At 37.8% G+C, this 23281-nt stretch overlaps 1 protein-coding gene across 6 annotated transcripts in view; it reads left to right on the forward strand.

The window, feature by feature from the left end:
- The window catches only part of clec16a (C-type lectin domain containing 16A), a 114588-nt gene that overhangs the window by 68162 nt on the left and 23145 nt on the right, over positions 1-23281 (forward strand). For 4 of the 6 annotated variants that reach the window (XM_073857378.1, XM_073857375.1, XM_073857376.1 and 1 more), the window contains 8 exons: positions 9867-10098; positions 12411-12531; positions 13345-13445; positions 14228-14347; positions 17798-17907; positions 19884-19928; positions 22002-22051; positions 22204-22333. In XM_073857378.1, coding sequence (XP_073713479.1) covers positions 9867-10098; positions 12411-12531; positions 13345-13445; positions 14228-14347; positions 17798-17907; positions 19884-19928; positions 22002-22051; positions 22204-22333 — 909 coding nt within the window. The remainder of the gene's footprint in view (positions 1-9866; positions 10099-12410; positions 12532-13344; positions 13446-14227; positions 14348-17797; positions 17908-19883; positions 19929-22001; positions 22052-22203; positions 22334-23281) is intronic. The other 2 variants (XM_073857377.1, XM_073857380.1) reach the window with 1 other exon arrangement.

Raw genomic sequence — 23281 nt, forward strand, 5'->3', positions numbered from 1 at the left:
CAGTGCCCCCTAGTGGTCAAGGCATTTAAGGCTATATCTCCGTATCGCTTTATTGTATTTACACTAAATTTGGTATGTGTCATCACAGTCATGACCTGAGGCACCATCTATTGTTTCGGCAAAGCGCCACCTAGTGGTCTCAAGATACAAGAAAATTACTATTTTTTTCATAAAACTAATGCAAACTTAGATCTTAAATCATGACAGTCATCACGTATGATTCATTTTTTGCCATGTTTGGCTTGACCCCGGTATCGCTGCTTGCAGCTATATTTATTATATATTATTCTTCTTCTTGTTCTTCCGCCATTGAAGTCAATGGCAGCCCATAGAACCGTACATAGGAAAGTTATGAAATTTGGCACACATGTAGAGGACGGTCTTAGAAGTTACTATAGCAACATTGGTGTGTCTGACTCAAACCCTCTAGCGCCACCAACAGTCCAAAAATCCACTTATGTTCATGCTCATAACTTCTGACCCGTGAGTCCTAGAAACTAAATTCTTGTTTCCTCTGAATCCTTGGCTCATGATGATTCAAATGCACACATTGATGTCATTTGTGTCATGGACATCTTTCCGCCATTTTGAATTTTTCGTAAAACCTACTTTTTCGAACTCCTCCTAGACCGTTTGTCCGATTTGCATGTCCTTTGGTATGTAGCATCTAGAGACACCCAAGACAAAAAGTTATCAAAAGCTTTTTGATAGACCATTGCGTTCTCATATAAATTGACAACATATATGGCGGCGAGCACGCCAAAACGGACGTGAGGCCGTATCTTCGCAAAACTTTATTGTATCGACACGAAAGTTGGTATATGTCATAACAGTCATGACCTGAGGGTGCCTGCAACGTTTCGTCACAGCGCCACCTAGTGCTCACGAGATTCGAAAAATGCCTATTTTCGCTTATAACTACTTCAAACTTGAGTCTAAAATCATGAAGGTGGTCTTGTTAGATTCCTTGAGGCATGCCGAGTCAAACGATACCAAACGGTTTTCGGTCGGCCATTTTGGGTGTCGGCCATTTTGAATTTTCTCATTAAGTTTTGTATTTCACAAACAGAATGGCGTATCGCTACGAAATTTGGCATGGTTCATCAGTGACATGTTCTGAGCGCACCTATAAATCTTTAGGACGGCGCCACCTAGTGGTCAGGATATGTAAAAAAAAATTTAAAATCTTTATATCATTTGATTAAATTGCCACTATGACATACAACTTCAGTCTATTGATCCCTTGGCTCATGCTGAGTCCGACTGTACCAAATATGTCTGAGTCAAACCTACTTCCTGTCGGCCATTTTGAATTATATTGAACACCTACTTTTTCAAACTCCTCCTAGAGCGCTTGTGTGATTGGCTTGATTTTTGGTATGCATCATCTAGATACACTCTAGACAAAAAGTTATTAAAAGATTTTCGGTAGACCTATCCGTTGTCGTATAACGCATCAAAGAATGCAAGGGCGAGCACGCCAAAATGTGTTTGAGCCTGTATCTTCGCAAAACTTTTGCGTATTAATATGAGACTTGGTATATGTCATAACAGTGATGACCTGAGGGTGCATGCACCATTTCGTCACACTGCCCCCTACTGGTCACGAGATATAAAAAATGTCTATTTTTGCTTATAACTAATGCAAATTTGAATGTAAAATTATGAGACTGGTCTTGTTAGATTTCGTGAGGCATGGCGAGTCAAACGATACCAAATGGTTTTTGGTCGGCCATTTTGTGTGTCAGCCATTTTGAATTTTTCTTTAAGTTCAAGTATTTCAGAAACGCAATTGCGTATTGTTATGAAACTTGGTATGGTTCATCAGCAACATGTTCTGGGAGGACTTGTAAACTTTCCGGTGCCACCTAGTGGTCAAGAGATTTGAATCTATATCTCTGCATCTCTTTATCGTATTTACACCAAATTTGGTGGGTGTCATCACAATCAAGACCTGAGTCACAATTTATTTTTTGGTCAGTGCCCCCTAGTGGTCAAGTCATTTAAGGCTATATCTCCGTATTGCTTTATTGTATTTACACTAAATTTGGTATGTGTCATCACAGTCATGACCTGAGGCACCATCTATTCTTTCGGCACAGTGCCACCTAGTGGTCTCAAGATACAAAAAAATTGCTTTTTGTACATAAAACTAATGCAAACTTGGATCTTAAATCATGACAGTCATCACGTATGAATCATTTTTTGCCATGTTTGGCTTGACCCCGGTATCGCTGCTTGCAGCTATATTTGTTAAATTATTATTGCTGCTATACTATTTCAACAGCATTTGGGTATTAATTTAGGAATTTATGCAGCAAAAAATAAAATAAATTAGAAGACCAACTTTAAAATGCTGGCCATAGGACGTGTAAAGCCCGGTGGTGGTGTTTTATTTTTTACATTTACATTGTAGTTGTGGTGCTTTTTAATTTTTGGATGGAGGTGCCTACATTTTTGCTGGTGCTCCTAACTCTTTAAAGTTGGAAGCACCAGTGCTACCAAATAAAAAAGTTAATTTTGAGCCCTGAATATACTGTATATAACTTATATATTATATATAGTATATAATATGTTTATTAACATGATTATATATGATGTAATAATATAGATATTATAATTATATCTATATTTATTTAGTTAGTTTGTAAAGCACTTTATTTGTAAAGAAAATTTTTTCACAGCTTTTTTGTGTGTTCTTTTTTCGAACCCTATAGCACCCCCGCAGACCCCTGATTGAAACCCCTATTTTACAGAATAGGATGTATGTTTGGTTTTGTTATGCATGTGCATTTATCGTGCATGCAGTATGTTGAGGAAGCCTGTGGGAATCCTTATGTAAATGCAGTCTTTTGGTCTGCCTGGCTGTGTTTTTTTGCTCTGATATAATGCTATTTGCCTTACAACATCACCGCACTGCCTGTAACCTACTTTCCCTTTCCCGTAAGGCCTGTGAAATAGGTGCTAGTACCTCTGCGTGTTACCAGTAACACTCACACACAGAGAGACGTGCATCACATGACTTTCCTTCACCACAAGCCACAGGTGGAGGTTGAGCACTGAAGGGACCGGGCAAAGCATTGGGGGCAAATCTGTCTCTCGATCAGGATTTCAAACAGGTCCCCACTTGGATGACAGGAAGTCTGAAGTTCATGTAGCACTGCGATGAAGCGCGAAACCGCATAGCTTTTTTTACATCACCTTATTAGAAGCTTCCTCTGTTTTCTTAACATATGATTTAAATAGTGCACTGCACGCAGGGTTTAGTAAAATACACACCTGCTGCAGCATTTGCTGCAAACGCACCTGTATCCTGGTGGCATGCTTTAGTAACCCGTTTCGGGAACAGCGCCTGTCACGTGTCGCAAATGATTTTCGTGTCGGTTTTGAAAGATTGATGGATATATCTACAATACCGAAAGTATCGAATTTTTTCTTATTTTAGCATTTCCTTTTTCTCAGATCTAGATAGTGACTTTACAAGAAAGCGATCCGAGACTATTTATTTGATCGTAAAATGATGTCACTTGTCTGAGGGGATCCAGTGCATGTCAGTCAACCACAGTTTAGCCTTTACTAAACCATTTGACATGCGGTGAACCTACTTAATAAAAAATATTGTGCCTATCTGTGACAACATTGCTAAGGAGAGAGTGAGATCATCGTAACGCTGTTCTATCTCTCATCATGTGTTACATCGAACGACCTTTCTCGTAAATAGATCTTGTCTTTGCGATTTTCATTGCACTTTGAATAGAATTCAGTCATTAAGTCTGCGACCGCAGGCAGGCCACAGATGGCTGTTTTTTGCCAGTGTGGCATCCTAATGAGTGCTTCACTTCTCAGCAAGGTGCATGTTCTTCTCTCTGTGTCACTGTGACCTGTTGTGGTCCTGGCTTTGTTTTTGTCAAGAAGCTGAGGCTGTCGTAGCACGAGCTGTTTTTTTTTCTTCCTGAACTAGAAATCTGCTGTTGTTCTCCGTCCCTTCTTACGACAAATCTTTAAAATGTCGATTCTGTGAAAGGACGACCTATCGAATTGCACCAGTTTTCGTGCATGCAATGTCACAATAAAGACACATTCTTTGAATTCTCTCAAGTGTTCCTTGAAGAGCAGACCGAGTGTTTCATTGTATCTGTGAGACCACGAACGGGTGATTATTCACTTCGTTTTCCTGCTGTTCTAAGAATGAAGTTCGTAGTTCTCAGACGTTCACCCTGAATACGGCGGGGTCTTTCATTGTGCTGTCCAACCTCATCTTTTATCACATGATTTATTGCAGCTCTTTTGAAACGCCATTGCCGTCGTGCTGCATTTGCCATGTGTGTCCTTGACTGTTTGGCAGCTGTTTCCTGTTATAGTGGGTTCTTGTTTCTGAGAAGCCAGAGGCTCTTTTCCTTTCTCTGCCGTTTTAAGTTCTGCAGAAGATATTGTTGTTATATGAGTGGGGTTGTATGTGTGAATGTGTTGTGTCAAGACAGAGCGCCAGCAACCCAATTTCATGTTTCAGGGTAGAAACATTTTAAAAGCACTTTTGGTTTTTGAGTTTAGTGGTCCTAATAACATTTATAACGAATTTCTGGTAAGGGAGGGTTGTGCATGATATAGATCTTGATGTTTTACACAAGAAATTGCTTTATATTTCCTCAGAATGCCTTCAAATGATTGATCTACTTGCAATAATAATGCACACCCGAGGTGGTAATGCAGAACGACGTGGGTGTGCATTATTCTCAAATTATTTAAAGGACCGGCGTCAATTATTCCGCTTATACCACGGTTACCACAGACATTGCTAAGACATTGCTTTGGTGGTTATTTTAAGACATTTGACGGGTAAGGTGTGCATTTTTCAACCAATCAGAAGACATTCAAGAGCCCTATGGTGGTATAATAACAAAGGGATAATTCATGAACTATCAGCAGCATGTAACCTAGGGTGGTCCTTATAATGGTTCAATTTTTTTTCATGTTCAACTCTCACCCCCTAAATGTGTTAGGATATCAATAAAAACACACTGTGCAAAATTTTTGAATTGTTCCTACAATATATATATATAGAGGTCGCTCAAAGCTTTTGAATGTTTCCGAAATCAAATATTTTTGCAAAAACTGTACCATTTAAAAACGCACAACACACATAAAACTTGCTTCTGGGAGGGTAACTTTGTTCTAGTTATTTTTAGGGCTGTAACGATTAATCGTGCAAATGAACATTTTCTCAATGAATGTATTTTAATGAATTACGGTGAAATCCCGGCACATCCCAAAGCTAGGGGCCGTTCTCGTGCAGAAACTCCCTTTGTGCCACAGAAGAAGTAGCATTAAAAATTCTATTCTATTCTATTTATATCACTTTTCTTTTAAATTGTTGCAGGTATTTTCATGATAATAAAGAATATTTTGAATGATTTTGTTTAACCAGTGTTGCTTTTTTAAATGCACGTTATAAACGACTCCGACTCATGATTTTAGATTGATAAGGACTTCCTACTGACCAAATGGCGTAGTACACACACAAGCTGTGCATCCTTGCGATTCAGAATCGATTTCAGACAGGTATTTTTAATGGGACACAAGATTTATCGTTACAGCCCAAGTTATTTCAGTCTCTTCTGATCCGAGTAACCATATAGCGGACTAGCTTTATGTTTCTTCAGCCATTGTCTCAGTGTATATTGTCTATTGTGCTTCATTCACATTGAAGCATTCTTGCTTCGAAAGACATATCACAACTAAAACAGGAGTTTTAATTGCATGGAGCATGCTCAAAAAAGTCCATTGCTGCCATAAGTATATATTATTAAACAATTATACATGCTAGCACAAAGTATCACATAATACGCAAATGTGTTAAACTTCAAAGGTCTTGAGCAACCTCTAAATATTAATTAATATTGAAGAAATGTTGGCCATTTCTTTTATTTAAACATTTTGTTGAGGTGAGAGCATGAACTTTTAAAAGTTGAAAAATAAGGACCACCCTAATGTACCCCCCTATTGAGTACAGCGTTTTAGCCAAAGATATTGAATTTAACAAGATTGAGCACTTCTATTGCTATGAATAGGGTACAATGCAATGCTCAAAATGGCGCTCTGGCGACAAAAGTCCCGCTTTCCAAAAAACAATCATCGATTGCAAAGATTGCCGATTTTTTGGTGAAGGGGCTCTGTACAGAGTCGCATGAGGCGCTTTCAACCTCTGCACATGCGCAGTTGCTAAAACGACCTCAAATAAAAGTGTTTTGTTTAGCGCAGTTGAGCCTCAAGCCTTAAGAAACAACAGTTATAGTATAGTGGAGGTCAAGTTTAATTGTTGGTCAAAAATATGCTGTTTATTTATGATTGTAGCACGCTATTTAGACATACCTTTCCTCAAAGAACTAGATAGGACTTGCATGACTGAAATTATATAGAGAAATTGGCCCTCATTTATCAAAAGTGCGTACACCAAATTTCCAGCGTACACCTGGCGTACACCCAAAACCACGGTGACTTTGAGATTTATCAATATGGACGTTGGCGTACGGCACGCTCAAATCCTACGCCAGCTCAGGAGGTGGTGTACGCACATTTTGAGTTAGTGCAGAAATGCGCAAACACTTCCTAACACCACAAAACGCACTGACAAACTTAAATATATGATATATTATGACCCACTGTAAAAAAAAAACATAGTAATAATTAACTTCAGTGTTTATTTTTATGCAACATGGACTTCAATGTTTAATTTGTGAGACTTTACCAAAGCATTTGATTTGTATGCATATTTGTATGCCGATTCACACCGGCTGCGTGGCGTGTGCGTCTCAGCTGCGTGGCGTGTCCGTTTTTATTTAGGCTCCCATGTTAGCAGGTTTGACAGTTCACACCGCCTGCATGACACGCACGTCTCAGGCGCGGCTTGAGCCGCGCCGAAAACGCGTGCATGCTAGAAATAGGACAGACGCCTATTTTTCACGCCACACGCAAGCGTCTTGGAAGCGTTTCCAGGCAAAATATATGTCACCTATAGCAACAGCAGCGCGTCATCGCTGCGTCAGGCACGCTTCTGGTATGTACAGACACAGAAAACGTGTCGCAGCCGCCACGCAACTGACATGCAACAGATACGCCACGCAGCCGGTGTGAATCGGCCCTTAGTGGGAGTGGAGCGTTGAGCGGTGCGGTAATATTACCATCAAAGCGCCTTTACGAAAATTCCGCTCGCTGAGCACCGCTCGTTGAACCCAGAACGCCCTTTGATAATTTGCTAGTTCGAGAATCTGTAAAAATGTCTAGCAATAAGTTATGGAATTCAAGCCTTGTACATAAATGTAAAGTAAAAATCAAAGTTAAGATTGAGCAGGAAGAAAAAATTGAAAGGGACTGCGGAGAGACTGTAAAAGTTAGCAAATATTCTTCCTGGAATCTGAAGCGGCACATTGCAAGAAAGCACAAGGATGTGCTACGAAACATTGTAATGCGTTAAAAGGTAAGCTAGTTACATACCATTCGATGATAAATAAATACAGATGAGGTAAGGTAAAATGCTTGTGTTGAATGGAGCCGTACATGATGACATGCGGACAAAGTTATGGCCACGAATTATCTTTTGTGCTACATTATGGACACTTCTTTTTCTTATTTAGTCTAAAGTATGGCCATAAATTTAGAATTTGTTCCCAATATTCAACAGTTTGTTCCTTGGAATTAATTATTGTAATATTTCGTAAATACTATTACAATTATTATTATTTCAAATTATGAATTAGCTTAGTAAAACATGTGGATGTCGTGGAAACAAATTGTTAATTTGAATTATATCCGGAGCTCCATATCAAACTGGATCTAAGAGCTAAAAACAACTTTATGTAAATACAGAACAACACACAACAAAAGTTACTCAATCATTTTAAAATATTATTTAAAACAAAACTTAACTGAACCATTAAGCAGACATAGAATTTAGATGTAGGCAACAGTAAATAATAATAATAATAATAATAATAATAATAATAATAAATAATTATTCTTCTAAATATCAATAAGCGGTATTTATAATAAAAATAATAATACAAATATTACAAATTGTCATGCAATTATTAATGTGTCTTTTATCCCACTCTTTAAACTCCCAAATAAAACAATTTTGTTTATTTCCACATCCCCGGTTTCTCTTCTTTGCCGTCTTCCGTGTGTCCATAGTGTAAAATGAGGGCGTGGGGGAGGCGGAGAGTTGAATTTATATGGCCGTGTTATTTCTAATGACGATTGTTTTCAGCGCGGCATTTATGAAGGGCAGGTATTGCGTACACCTGAATTGCCAAGGTGCGCACAGCTTCATAGATCAGGCGGTGAGAGGAGTGTAAGCATAATCTTACGCCAACATATACGCCCGTTTCTACGCAAGATTGATAAATGAGGGCCATTGTAAACATGGCCCCACCTAGTGGTGCGACATCTCTAAAGGAATTTTGGCTGCTTCTCAATCAGCTCCCTTGTTTAGTAGTCAGGGCACTGATCAGGGAGTCTGCCATTTTTAAGAGCTCTCTCGATTGCAAAATCCTTCCAGTGAAATGGAACGTCCAATCCCTAAAAATTCCCACAATCAACGTAAAATCAGTCAATGGTCCCTATGTTCCCTTGCCAGAAATCAAGTGACTTTTTCTAAACAGGGTTCCCACGGGTCATGGAATTTCTGGAATATCATGGAATTTTAAACGGTCTTTTCCAGACATTGAAAGTCATGTAGTAGTCGGGACTTTGTTTGTTGCTTTACATTTTATTTTCCATTTATCAAAATGTAATCCGCTTGTTAACTTGTGACAAAATACCATTTCCAGGTCCAAGCCCCTGCTGACTACAATTAAAACAGCTGTTTATTGGCACGGTTGTTATAAGACAAACGTTTGTTTAGTTTTAAAGGAGACATACCCTGAAAATCAGACTTTTTCCATGTTTAAGTGCTATAATTGGGTCCCCAGTGCTTCTATCAACCTAGAAAATGTGAAAAAGATCAACACAGTAACTTAGTTTTGGTAAACCATTCTTTACAAGCATGTGAAAAATGACGTCATTAAAATAAGGCTCCCCATGTGATGTCAGAAGAGGGGGTAATACAACTTCTTAATCTGCACTATCCAACCACTGCCCTGCCATTTAGTGCAGAGGTCAAGTGGCCGGTTGCATAAAACTTTAAGACTAGTCTTAAAAGTTAGTCATGAAATTTTCTTCAAGACTAATCATAACTGTTTTAAGTATGTTACATAGAAAAGACTGATTAGCCCTAATTGCTAGTTAGTCAGAATCATTCTTAAGACGCAGTCTTAACGTCACGGCTAGGTTTATTCAATCGGCCACTGCTCATTTGCATTTAAAAGGACACACTCAAAACAGCACATTTTTGCTCACACCTACAAAGTGACAATTTTAACATGCTATAATAAATTATCTATATGGTACTTTGAGCTAGAACTTCACATACGTACACTGGAGACACTAAAGATTTATTTGACATATTAAAAAAGTATTGTGAAATGTCCCTTTAATATAAACACACATTGCTAGACATGTCAGAAAGACGTTGGTTTTGGAAGTTGTTGGTGAACAACAACTTATGCTTAAGCAGTCATGTCACAGTAAAATAAGTTGAACAGTGTCCCATTGTGAAGTGAGCTAGGGTCCTTACCAGTGCCTAAACCTGTGTACATGATCTACTGATTCACGACCTCGGGAGCTGATTGAGACACACCCTTTGTTTTAGCCAGCTTACTCCCGCAATAATCTCCCTCTAATAAATACTGTAAATATTCATACACCACAAAATATATTTACATCAAAAGAAGATGCTTTATTGTCTCTTCTCATTCCTTATTTTCTATCAGAGCAATGCTGGTGTGCGTCGCTTCGCTAAGCCAACAGAAAGTTTGGAGCGTTCCCTCGAGATGAGCCGTCAGAAGGGGAGGAAGAGGGCCCAGAAACGACCCAACTACAAGAATGTGGGTGAGGAAGAGGAGGAGGAGCGAGGTTCAGAGGAAGGGCCAGATGACGAGAAGGAAAAGGCTAAAGGTACAGAGGCTAGCTCAAAGCCCAGCAGGACAAGTGGGGACAAGGAAGGTGAGTAGCACTGATGAATGTCCCAGCATGACTGTTTCACCCTGTGTTGTTTAGATATCACCCTTTTTTAGTTGTGGCTCTGCTCTCAAAACTGACCAAACAGCTTACTTTCTTTAAGTTCAGCTCATATGCTAGCGTCTCTCTTGATGACCAGTGTTGTGGATACATATCATAAAGGATCGAGTAAAGTAACGTATTAGCTCCATAATACCAAGTAACACAAGTGTTATAAATATTTAACATATAAACATTTGTGGAGCGTAATCATTGTATCAGTTGTAGTAGTAGTGTGCGTAAACGTTATGGATATTATTGTGTCATGCTCGTCGGTAACTTTTGTTTAAAAATGTCACAATACACAAAAATTGCTTTAGTGGAATCCAGTTAAACTTGTTATTTGTGGTGGACAAAGTAATCAAATTTGCGTGTTGCCTCGGAACGGCGAGTAGTCGGTCTTCCCTGAATCTCGCAGGTGTGGCCAACATAACCATTCAATTTGAATTCGTTGTAATTCGACAACTGCGTAACCTGTATGTCATCGCATACAAACTATAAATAGGGTAAACACCGCAAACATAAGGACTTCTGAATATAAATACATGCCTGTGGGGTTTTGGCTGTTGGTGAGAACAAAGTAGCACAAAAATATCTTCCAGTGTAAAGTAATGATGTAATGCAGTGGTTTACAATTCCAGTCCTTGGCCCCCCCTCCCAGAATGTTTTAGATGTCTCCTTATATAAAACACCTGATTTCACTTATCAGGATCCTTAATTAACACACTAATGAGCTGATAAACTGAATCAGGTGTTTTATATATGGAGACATCGAAAATGTTCTGGGAGGGGGGGCCGAGGACTGGAATTGAAAACCACTGAAATGCAATTAGTTTCTTGTTATAAGTATTTCGAAATCATAATGGGATTCTTTTGAAACTTACATCCTCAAAGGTTACGTTATATTGACATCTATAATAGTTTTTAAAGGCTCAAGATGATTACTCAGATGGGATATATTTATGGCCTTGCAACATTAACCAACCAATCAGGTTTTAACTGAAGGCATCAAACCTTCAAACATCAACCTGTCCTTTCCCCTCTGATTTTAAGTTGTTTCGTTTTGTGACTGTTTGATAGGAATGTTGTTTTAGCACCAACCAAGTATGTTCCTAAATCACATCACGGCAGTTATGAGAGCATTCCACTTTGGCCTTTGTCCCACATCATTACTTTGTTTCGACACAGTCACTTTGGTCCACATTCATTCTGTGCTCTTCACCTGTCTGCTCTGGGCTGAATGTCACCCCTACCCTCAGCCTATCACAATTTGGGAAATGTGTTAGGGGCTGTTTACACTTGGTATTAAGATGTGTTTTCATCGATCGGATCACAAGTGGACGAGAGAGACACATTACGTTTACACCTGGTATTTAAATCCGTCTCTTTTGTCCACTTTCGACCGCTTCTGTCCTGAATACTATGAGGGGGTGGTCTGTGAGACAGTGGGCGAGTCTCTCTGCTGTCATTCAAACCCGAGCGGGAGTAATTATGAGTTTATATGGACGCAAACTAATATTATGTCGGAGTGCACTGCTTGTTTAGCAAGTAAACATGCTGCACAGTGTTTTGTACATGAGTATGTAAGAGCTGTCTTTGAATTTTCAGCGCAATTGATGAAATAGGATCGCGCAACTTTCACACGCTTTCAAAACGAAACTACGGAGATCATTCACTTAGTTTTATCAATGAAAGGCTAAAAATAGCGCTGTTCACCGAATGTTCACGGCAGAAGTCAAAAAAGACGTAAAACTTGTGTTTAATACCTCAGATTAGATAAATGGGCGGAGAGAAGGCGGTCGCGTGTGGCTGTTCGAACGCATTCAACCACATGTGCGTGCCGCAACTCCAAAGCGATCCGATCGAAAGTGGTTTCGACCACCTCTGGATGTGGTTGAAAGTGGTCGAAAGTGGACGAGCTCAAAACGTTTTGAACACCGTTTACACCTGGCATTAACGTCGTCCAGTTGTGATCCGATCGGCGAAAACACATGTTAATGCCAAGTGTAAACAGCCTCTTAGTGATGTTGGTTTTAAGTGGGAAAGTGGGCTAAGCCCAATCTCGGGTTATGTGTGTCATATTCATTCATCTCTTGTCATTATACCCATTTTCCCTGTCTGGCCAATTACAATTTAAGATTAAGATTGATTGGATAACTGTTTGGCCATCAGGTGTTCATCAATCATAAACCGTTACATTTTTTACAGCATTACATGTCTGCTGTTATATGTTGTGTGTGTGTTTGTGCGTTTTGCAGAGATTGAGATGGTGGTGATGGAGAAGTGCAGGGTCTCTGAAGCGTCCACGTTAACCGAGCAGAACATTACAGATGAGGAGAAGAGTGCTGCGGCTGCAAGATCTGAAGTCCAGAAAAGCAGGTTACTCAGACACACACGAGTTTACTTAACTTCACATACAGTAGACTAACTGCAGTTACTAGTACAGAGAACAGCACTCACAAACTCTAGTGGTTCGAATCGTGAGTACTTCGAGTTAGTGGTTGATAGCTTGAACCGATGACCTTACAGTTGGGTATTCACTCTTGGTTCCTTAGAATCGAAACATTGGAGCTTAGCTTAGTTTGAAAAGATGCCCAGGACGTGTTTCAACTTCTCCCCAAGCCTTTCAAGTGCTTCTGAGATGCAATATTGCATTGATTACCCGCAAAAGACCTTTATTAACCCCTTGAAGCCATGTGGATTACTTCTGTCGAGGATAAGCACTTTTTGGTGTAAGTCAGAAGTTGTTCCCTGATCCCTGTTTTCTCCCATTATACGCTTGGAAAAACAAGGACACTTTCTAAAATAACTCCAAATGTGTTGGTCTGAAAGATGATGGACATATTTATCTTGGATTGCTTGAGGGTAAAATCATGGGGTAATTTTGATATTTGGCCGGAGTATCGCTTTAAGAAGAAGTGAAAGTGATGGATATCTAAAAGCATTTATCTCAGGGAACATAATGTTTATACAAGGCACCATTTAGTCTTTTTAAGCCTCAAATACTAGATTTCACATACGATTTGGGGTCAAAGCAAATGATTATGGTTAACAACTTATAACATTAAAGTAAGTCAGGCTGAGTAACTACAGTATTTTCACATTTGTACATTCACATTGTTCTGTTCATGAGTGAGCATGATTTCCGGAGACTTACTGTATGAATGACTGTTGTGTTTTTGTTGTCGTCAGGCCCTTCCTGGACATGTTGTATAATGCACTGGATTGTGACGCTGAGGATTACCAAGCTCTGTTTGTGCTTTGCCTTCTGTATGCCGTGTCTCATAGTAAAGGTGCGTCATCCAACTTCTTATTCCTGACAGTCTAGTAACCGTTTTGAGGAGAGGTTCACTTTCGGATAAAGGGACCAGTCAAGGCCACTGCTGCCGTGCTTAATGCTCATTGGTTGAGCAGTTCCCTAACATTTTAGTTTTGACAGAAATAGTGTTGATTTATATCAAAAACGTGTTTAAGGCTGATCTAAGCATACGTTTGGTCCTTTTGAACATTTAAGGATTATGTGTGTGCATGCTTGGTAGTATAATTGCTAAGCAAATTTTCTGTGCAAAGTAATATCCACCCTTTCAAAGCTTTAAGCAAATAAACGTGGTTACTTTCACTTATGCAGTCTCATGACATGACTAGCAGTAAAGGACTGTTTGCTTTATGCAAACTACACCTGCAGAGATGACTTAAGTAATGCATAACCAAAAGTACGTTTACTGGGAAATCTGATGAATTAGATTATGTAACAGCTGAAATATGATGTTTAATTACTTTAGTTATTTAAACAGAAACTGACATTACATTTGCGGTAACTGGCAGCATAGCAGAGCTTTTTTATTTTAAACGTGATTCAGATCATTTAAAGAGGATTCCCATTATGCCTGGGGATGTCTATCCTTTAGGTACATGTACAAATGTAATATGATCACACTGCTTGTCAGGAAATAAACCTTTAAACTTCAGAAAAGTTGCAAGCCTGTTTGTTTTTATAATCTGTAGTTCCAGTTAAAAAAAGTTTAGTTGCACTCTGATGGCTTTTGCTCTTGTTTTTGCATGCATGTATGTGCAGGTATAAACACGGAGCTCTTAGAAAAGATCCAGCTGCCCGTGCCAAATCAGGAGAGGAGCTCTTACAGTCAGGTGTTAGTAGAGAGAGTCATCCGGATTATGAGTCAGGCCGCTCAGCCAGGTAAACACACACACAATCTTACCTGCATGATCTCACTGTACATACGGTATTGTACTGTACTGTACTGTATTGTACTAACTGATGTGTTGTTTAAATAATTTTCATTGAATTTGAAGTTATAATTAAAACAAATGTTCATAAAAGAAACTTTGTAGCTGAAAAATTGCTGAAATTAAAAATGCAAACAGGGAAAAAACAAAATTTTTCAATATTTTACTATGTCCTTACCTCAACTTAGACTAATTATTTAGTGCTGCCTCACGATTAGTCGCGACTAATCATTTGCAAAATAAACGTTTTTGTTTATATAATATATGTGTGTGTGTGCTGTGTATAATAATTATGAGTATATAAATACACACACATACATGTATAATTTTAAGAGAAAAATAAATGTATATAATAAATATTTATATTTATATATAATATAAATTATATATAAACATGTATATATGCATACAAATGTTTCTTAATTATATACATGTGTGTGTGTGTGTGTGTGTGTGTGTGTGTGTGTGTGTGTGTGTGTGTGTGTGTGTGTGTGTGTGTGTGTGTGTGTGTGTGTGTGTGTGTGTGTGTGTGTGTGTGTATTTATACATAATTATTATACACAGTACACACACATATATTATATAAACAAAAACTTTTATTCTGCAAACGATTAGTCGCGACTAATTGTGAGGCAGCACTATAATTAATACATACCAATCTTTTTTCAATGCGCTTTTAATCTTTGTACAGCGAGTTGTGAACGTGTTAGCATTTAGCCTAGCCCCATTCATTCATATGGCTCCAAACAGGGATGAATTTAGAAGCCACCAAACACTTCCATGTTTTTCCTATTTAAAGACTGTTACATGAGTAGTTACACAAGTAAGTATGGTGGCACAAAATAAAACTTTTGTTTGGAGCCATAGGAATGAATGGGGCTATGCTTAATGCTAACACATTCACAACTCGCTGTACAAAGATTAAAAGTGCACGAAACGTTACAGTTATTGACTATTGCTGTGTTGTTAGTGTGTAAATGGACCAAAAAAGGAATACATTGGACCAAAGGTTATAGCACTTTAGAGTTTAAAAATATACTGTAGTGCATACAAGTTGTTACTGTTACTGATGTGCATAGTTTTCATTTAGGAGGCTTTTTAACCCCCAATTCAATCAAATCTGGTGCTCTCTAACCGGTTTTGGCTAGATGGGATACAGCTATGGTCTAAATCTCACCATATGTGGGGTTTAGGGTTAGGTTTTGGGGTAAGATCAGGATAAAAACTGCACTCATCCGGAAAGATTTAATGTTCATATCCACCCTTTTTGCTCTCCACAAAAACAGCAGTGATTGGCTGACGGATTTTTGTGCAAATCAGTTGAAAAGTTACAGTAAAATTAATTGGTAGAATGTGTCGGTGACGACACATCTGGTTTAACAGGGTTAATATGCAGTAGATTGATTCTTGGTCATTGTGTGCACAAATGCACTACGTTATGCAGAAAAAAAATGTATTGTTTTCTGCTGATGTAACTAAACCCATACAGGCTTTAAATGTCCCGTTTTTCCTGTGTTTTTAAAGCTTTGATTGTGTTTACAGTGCACAATAAAACGTGTTCATGATTCACGTGTAAAAAAAACGCTTTATTTTTCACACAATTTACATATTTGTATAGTTATAACTTTGCATTTATTATTTATGCTCTAACAGCAACATTACACACTAACTAAAGTGTGAACAAGTTTTGAAAAATGGGATCAGGAAAAATGTGACCTTTAAAACTACTAATAATATTAGAGCAGGTTTTGTGATCCACATAGATCCTGATGGATAAAACCTCACCCCCAATTTTTTTGTCAGTACTTTTTTTTAGCAAGAGAATTCCTTTTCAAATGCAGTTTCATGTTGTCTTGAATAATAGTTTGTGATGCTGTTCTGAGACACATTTTTTTCAGATGTGTAACCTTTGCCACAAACTTGAGTAACAGTAACTGCAACCAATTTCCTGTAACTGTTGATCTGTTTTACCTTACTTAAGAGGAGTTTAGCCAATGTCTTGTTTTAGTGTTGACACATTTAATTGCTTCACATCCAGGTTTTTACAGGTTTTAGTACATTTGCTTGCACTGAACTGTACTTCTGTATCGTTGGTACTCATCTGTCAATCAAGGGCATATGAACATGCATATACAAGAGAGAAAGAGGGCACCAGTGAGCATCTAGGCACATAGTGTGCCTAAAACACTTAAGCAACACTTTATTATGTTAGTGTTGAGACATGTTCGTCTAGTTTAATTATAGCATAGCAGAGTTATATTTTGACATGCAGGCAACTCGGGGTCAAATCAAATCTTAGGCTTGGCACAGAAATGGTCTTGTTCATCCGTAGTACACAATGCTGTTCTTAAGATTAAAATGTACAACTAAGTATTGAGTCAACAAATAATAATGTGATGAGCTGTTAACGTTACGCTTTGTGATTCTGTAACTTTGTACTTTTTACGCTTCTGTCCAATGTCTGACGGTAACAAGACAGTAATTTTAGATGTTACTGGGTGATCTCTTTTTTTAAATGCATAAAGTCTTTACCGTATATTGCTTGAAAAGTGACCATTAAACTCCGTTCCTCTAATTGTACTTTTTAAAGAACTTTTTTATTTTTATTCTTCTGCATATCGGTTACCATGTCAGTGTTTATCTGTTGTTTTTGTTAAACACACCACATCTTTGCTACAAAATGAACACTCAGCAAACAGTTAAAATCATCATTGATAAGCATATAAATCTATGTTAATCACCAAGTGCCCTATATCAATGTATGTATATTTCACTCTTATGCAGTGCTGTGCAAACTCTGATCGATCTGTGCAACAACACACTCAAATAATTCAATTAATCAGTTTTTTACCACTTTAGTAGTTAATCCGGTAGCTAATGTAAAACAATAAACCGTACATATTTACAGCATTTATTAAGCTTTGTAAACGCTAGTTTGATGGACATACAATTGATTATATTTCTGTTAGCAAATCAGTTTCTTTTGCATTAACTAATTGCATTAACTAAGATTTAAAAAATGTTTTGGTAATGCTTAAAGGAACATACTGTGACTAGGTTTAATAATGAATGCGTATAAGTATTGCTCATTGTTAGGTTATGTTACTCAATGTTAATAAATCGGACCTTATTGCAAAATGTTACCCAAACATTTTTAGCTTTGGTAGAAGTAGTTTTGCAGCTGGATTTTTTTTAAGGCTGGTAAAGGTAACCTGCCTAAGACAGGTTGGCAAAAAGTTAGTTTTTAGACCCTGGTCATATAAAATGTTTGATTTTCGTCCTTTGAAAAATTTGACCTAGTTATGTAATAGGATGTTACATGACTGACTTGCAGGACTTTATAAACAATTACAGCTATTGCGAAAACTGTGAAAGTTTACTTGCCATGTGTCTGTCTTAGATGGGAAGGTGCGTCTTGCCACCTTGGAGTTAAGCTGTCTGCTTCTGAAACAGTCTGTGCTGTCTGGCTCTCAGTGCATTATAAAGGATGTCCATTTGGCCTGCATGGAGGTAGGCACCTTGGCACACACAACATCAAGCACTTTACTTTTACACTGGACATCTGATAGTAATGTATGCCAGGACTAATTGTCTGTTATGCCACCACCTTGGACACCAGAGTTCAAAAGGGGCGGTGACTTTCATTTATACGCATGCAAAATTTCTCCAGAATTTGCATTTTGGTGCGATTCAAAGTTCAAATTTGGAAGAAACGCTGATAACCGGGTATTACCCAATCCTATGCTGTACAATGCAGCAAAGAGTGCAACAATATCATCAAAAGTACAGTATAACAGTGCAAACACTGAATCCATGATGTGTGAACAACACCTGAGCATGTAATGTATCCGGTTGCCAACCATATTTGCATAGGTCTTTACAGAAAGTGTGAAATTTAAGTCTAATGTGACCGCCCCTGAACGCGTTGGTTCAAAACGGGCAATAAAGGGACAGTCCCCCTTCAACCTGAGGTTACGTACCTTAGTCAAGGACAAAATATGTAATAATTTATGGATGTTTAACCTTTGTTCTTACAAGCCCAGATCTGTGATACTAGGCTACAGTTGAATTATTGTAAACAGTGGCTTCTAAGCTAAATGAAAAAGGCTCAAATGACTCATGAAAGAAATGTCAAACACAATTTGTTCAGAATCACATTGGTTTGTTATCAATTACATCACAGCGCATGCTATTGTGGTGATTGGTATTGAATTAGAGGTAGTTCAAAGGGATAATTCACCCAAAAATGAAAATTCTGTCATCATTTACTCACTCTTATGTGGTTTTAAACCTGTATAAATTTCAGGGTTCCAAAATCCTTGAAAGTTTGTAATCTGGGGGGATTCAAGGCCCTGATACATAGATACAGGTCATTGAAAGTGCTTGAATATATATATTATGCAAAACGTTTTTTGGGAAAAAATCCATATAATTCCCTGTGTAGTGTAGGATAATATCATAAAAATTCTATACATTTTAAGCACACGTGCTAAACTGTTCGCTTTAAATGCTTTATCTTCTGTATGCGAATGTTGATTCATACCAAAATGCTTTTTTGCTAAATTGTGTTTGACAAATGAAAATGTATCGGGTATGTAACTGTTGTTCTCTGAGAAGGGAATGAGACGCTGCGTCTCCCTTGCCATACTTCCTGCGTCCCTGTAACGCCGTCTTTAGCAGTATTTCAGATAGCGATATACTTCCTGGCTCCCGCGTCACCCTTTCTTTGTTGTTAAACCTTACCATTGGTTTTATTTGATATACACATTCAGAAGCACTTACCCTTGGAGTCGTCCCCAAAGTGGGGGAACTAAAGAGAACTGTAACAATGTATCTTTGAAGGCAACACAATGTAACCTTGCTGTCAATTGAAATGTGTCCCCACATTTACTCCTTGAATTTGAGGGTATTAGACCTGGAAAGTCCTTGAAAGGTCCTTGAATTTGAAGTTAACTAAAGTGTGGGAACCCTGAAATTTCTTGGTTCTGATGAACACAAAGGAGGATATTTTGGGGAATGTCAACCCTCATTGACTTCCATAGCAAGAAGAAGAAGAATACCATGGAAGTCAATGATCATATAGTGAGTAAATGATGACAGAATTTTCCATTTTTTTTAGGATATTCATTATATGGCCTGGTATATTATTGAGAAAAGAGATAAATCATGCAACTTCTGCAATTTTTTCAGGAGGAATGTCTCATAACCGGAGTAGTTAGTTTAAAAGAAATTAAATGATTCATGCAAATTAAATGATTCAAGATGTTTAAACAGTAGTTGCAACATAATTCTGATTTAACGGTTATTTAGTGTAAATACACATTTTGGTTTTTCCGAGTAATTTTTTCTACATTGTGTAACACTTCTTATCGTTCTTATTTTGAAACCAGACAGATTCATGGGAAGTTCACAATCCCTGCATATTATTTGAAAAATTACTTGTTTATATTGTATTGCACAACTCATTGGCGCTGTTGTCTTTTTAGGGTGCTCGAGAAGAGAGTCTCCACCTTTTGAGGAGGTTTTATAAGGCAAGATGCTTTGTTTGCTTTCACTTTTATTAAAATCTCACATCGAGTTCACCAACGTCTTTGCAGGTATTTACAGGAACCCACATTGAGAGCTTCATGTTAATAATGCCTTTTCCTGTTCTTGTAATTATCCTTAGTGTTTTCCCCTATAGTCACCCATTAGTATTTGATTTCCTTAAAAGACAGCGCTAGAAATAGGCTCAGACAGCTCAGTTTTAAAATTTGGGAAAATCCCAACAGATTCTTGTTGAAGCATGTTAACACTCTTGGTGGCTTCCTCACATTCAGACATTTCTGTGAAAGCAAGCTACACTTTTAAACAAAATCGAGCGCTTTAATAGAAACATTGTGATTGTGGCAGGTTCATGCAAGCACATCGGCCATTGGCCACAGCAGGAATATTTTTTTTCTCAGTGATTACTGTAGGCCACGACACTTTGATGTTTGTCCTTTTATTTTCCGCCAAGTTGTTTTAGCTTGTGAAATTCGAGTATGCTGGCGTGACTTTGTTTAGATTCTGATGGAACTGCAGCCGGTTTTGGTTTCAAAATTCTGAGAAGTTTTTTTTTGAAAAGACAGTACACTAGCTACACATTTTTGTTGATGTTATCCTGCGACTTTATTATCACTCGGGACAACAGGATCTGCGCACTGTACACAAATGATCACAGCACTGAATGTTCCGTTCTTAAATTATGAAGGGGCCCGGGAGGGATCGGGTTGTCGTATCCGTCGAGTAACATTCTTGAGAGTTTATTGTAGTGGATAAGTGTCCGAGCTATTCCAAGAAACACCGCAGACAAGTACAGCACCAATCAAAGGTCTTTACACACCTAATCATTCTTTCTATTTGTGTTGACATTTTAGAGTAATAGAGAAGTAGTGGAAATTATGAGATAAGTGAAATGAAAGTAATCGAATAGAAAGTGTCAGAAGTATGGAAATTATTTAGTGACTAAACAACATTAAATTGAAACTATTTTTTTAGATTCTTCAAAATTAAAAGAAATGTCCCACCTTTTTGTCTGGTGCTGTGTGTGGAAATACAGGTGTCTGACTGATCTACACTCCTGCATTGACCTCGTTTTATAGACGGTTTCAGCAGTAACAACATAAACACGCGGCTTTCGTGGTTATCACGTAACTTCCGGTAAACTCCAGAAAAATAAATAACAACAAAGTCCTTTTTAAAGTAGTTTATTTATATAACAAGCAAAATAAACAACACATAGATTACATAGGAACCCAAAACATTTGTTATTTTCGACGAGGTATTTGTTTAATAGTTCAGTTTCAGCAACCATTAAACAAACAGAAACCGGAAGTAACGTTTGGACCAGATGCTTATCGCATCACTGCACGTGCGCCAGATGAAGCGGTTTATAAAAGCATTTTTAGATTAGATAACATGGGTACATTTTGTTTATTTGTAGATTAATTTTGTGTTTACAAATCCAGTATTATTTTTCCTGCGTGACGTATATCAGCATTTAAAATTAAACATAGGGCTGGACTTTGTCCATCGAGAATTGATTGCATCGTTTGAAGTTGGGTCCTGTTGCTATTTGCTAAACGCTGCGATCTTTTCACGGGCCCTGCCCATCCGCCATACCCCGTGAATGAATGTAAAGAGAGATTGTTTCAAAGAGGGGAAGAGATTTGTGTTTTTGATTAAAGATTATAAGGGGACATGAATTTAAAAAAATAATGAAGCTCACAGATAAGTAATTGATATAAAATACCACAATATTAAAAAAATAATAATTTCAGTTTCATTACGACTTTAACATTAAATCATTAATTGTCATTTATAAATGTGATTTTTATTTAATGGTCATCCTCTTCAGTAGATAGGTGAATTAGTTTATAAGTTGTAATGGTTACAAAAGATTATTTTTTTCTTTGTTTCTTGCCTGTTTAACATAATTTGTTTTTGCAACGAAGTGTGCACTGTCAGGCAATGTTGGTGTTTTCCAATGAGACAATGGAATTTAGTTTTGCTTTTATTTGTTATTATATCATGTTGTCTTAATAACTAATACTTGTTTTTCTGGAATGTTCCTCTTCCTGCAGGGGGAGGAGATATTCCTGGACATGTTTGAGGATGAATACAGGAGCATGATGAGTAAGCCACCTTACAAAGCACATACGCAGACTGTTAGTTTTGGTCATAAAATGATGAGTTGTGCTATCCAAATATTGCAATTTTCTGGAAAAGGGAGTATTGTTTTACTCCGTTTCTGACGTTCTGTTCTGTTTTTTCTCTGTTTGTATAGAGTAAGCCCCTGAACGTGGAGTATCTTATGATGGACGCGTCCATTTTACTGCCGCCCACCGGCACCCCCCTCACGGGCATTGACTTTGTGAAGAGACTGCCGTGTGGAGACGTCGAGAGGACACGCAGGGTTAGAGAGACACACGCATAATGAAAACACAAACTGAAAGCTCTGAGAGAAAAATGTATGGGTGGGATTACATCGCTAGCCAAGAAATGCTGTTCCTTGGCCCATAGGTCTGCCTCTAGGCATGTGGGAATCCAAGCAAAAGTAGTTCTCAGAAATTAATTTCATGTGTTTGAGTATTTAGAAGAAGTTGGGATCATATATTGCTGAAACTTCTCTACCGATTATAAAGGAAAAGAGGCATTTGCACAGTATAGGAAAAACACTCCCTACTTTTGGCTGCATATCTTTAATTAAATGTTTTTTTAAGTGATCACTGCTGTATGATATCTGAACATTTCTTTACTTTTAGTTTTCTGTTTACTTGTCCAACAGGTCTAAATATTTACATGGTAAAGCCACTGTTCCCACTTTACTTGGAACAGTGTACTTAACTGACAAACATTACATTGAAAGATACATTGAATTGTTTTTTGTTAAAGGATTACTCCACCTTCTATAAAAAATAAATACAAATAATTTACTCCCATGTCATCCAAAATGTTGATGTCTTTCTTTGTTCAGGGGAGAAGAAATTAAGTTTTTTGAGGAAAACATTCCAGGATTTTTCTCATTTTAATGGACTTTAATGGACCCCAACACTTAAGAGTTTTAATGCAGGACTTTAAATGATCCCAAACGAAGCATAAGGCACTTATCTAGCAAAACGATTGTCATTTTTGGCAAGAAAAACAAAAAATATGCACTTTTAAACTACAACTTCTCGTCAGCGCGACCTCACGTAGTTGCGTAAGCATGTTGAAAGGTCACGGGTTACATATGTGAAACGCACATCTCCGCACCATTTTTAAACAAGGAATTGACACAAAGACATAATTAGTATCATTCCACATACAACTATGTATGGCACGGTCCTCTTTCTCCACACTTGTAAACACTGGGGCGGTAGTT

This window comes from Misgurnus anguillicaudatus, chromosome 19, assembly GCF_027580225.2.
Source record: "Misgurnus anguillicaudatus chromosome 19, ASM2758022v2, whole genome shotgun sequence".
Classification (NCBI taxonomy): Eukaryota; Metazoa; Chordata; class Actinopteri; order Cypriniformes; family Cobitidae; genus Misgurnus; species Misgurnus anguillicaudatus.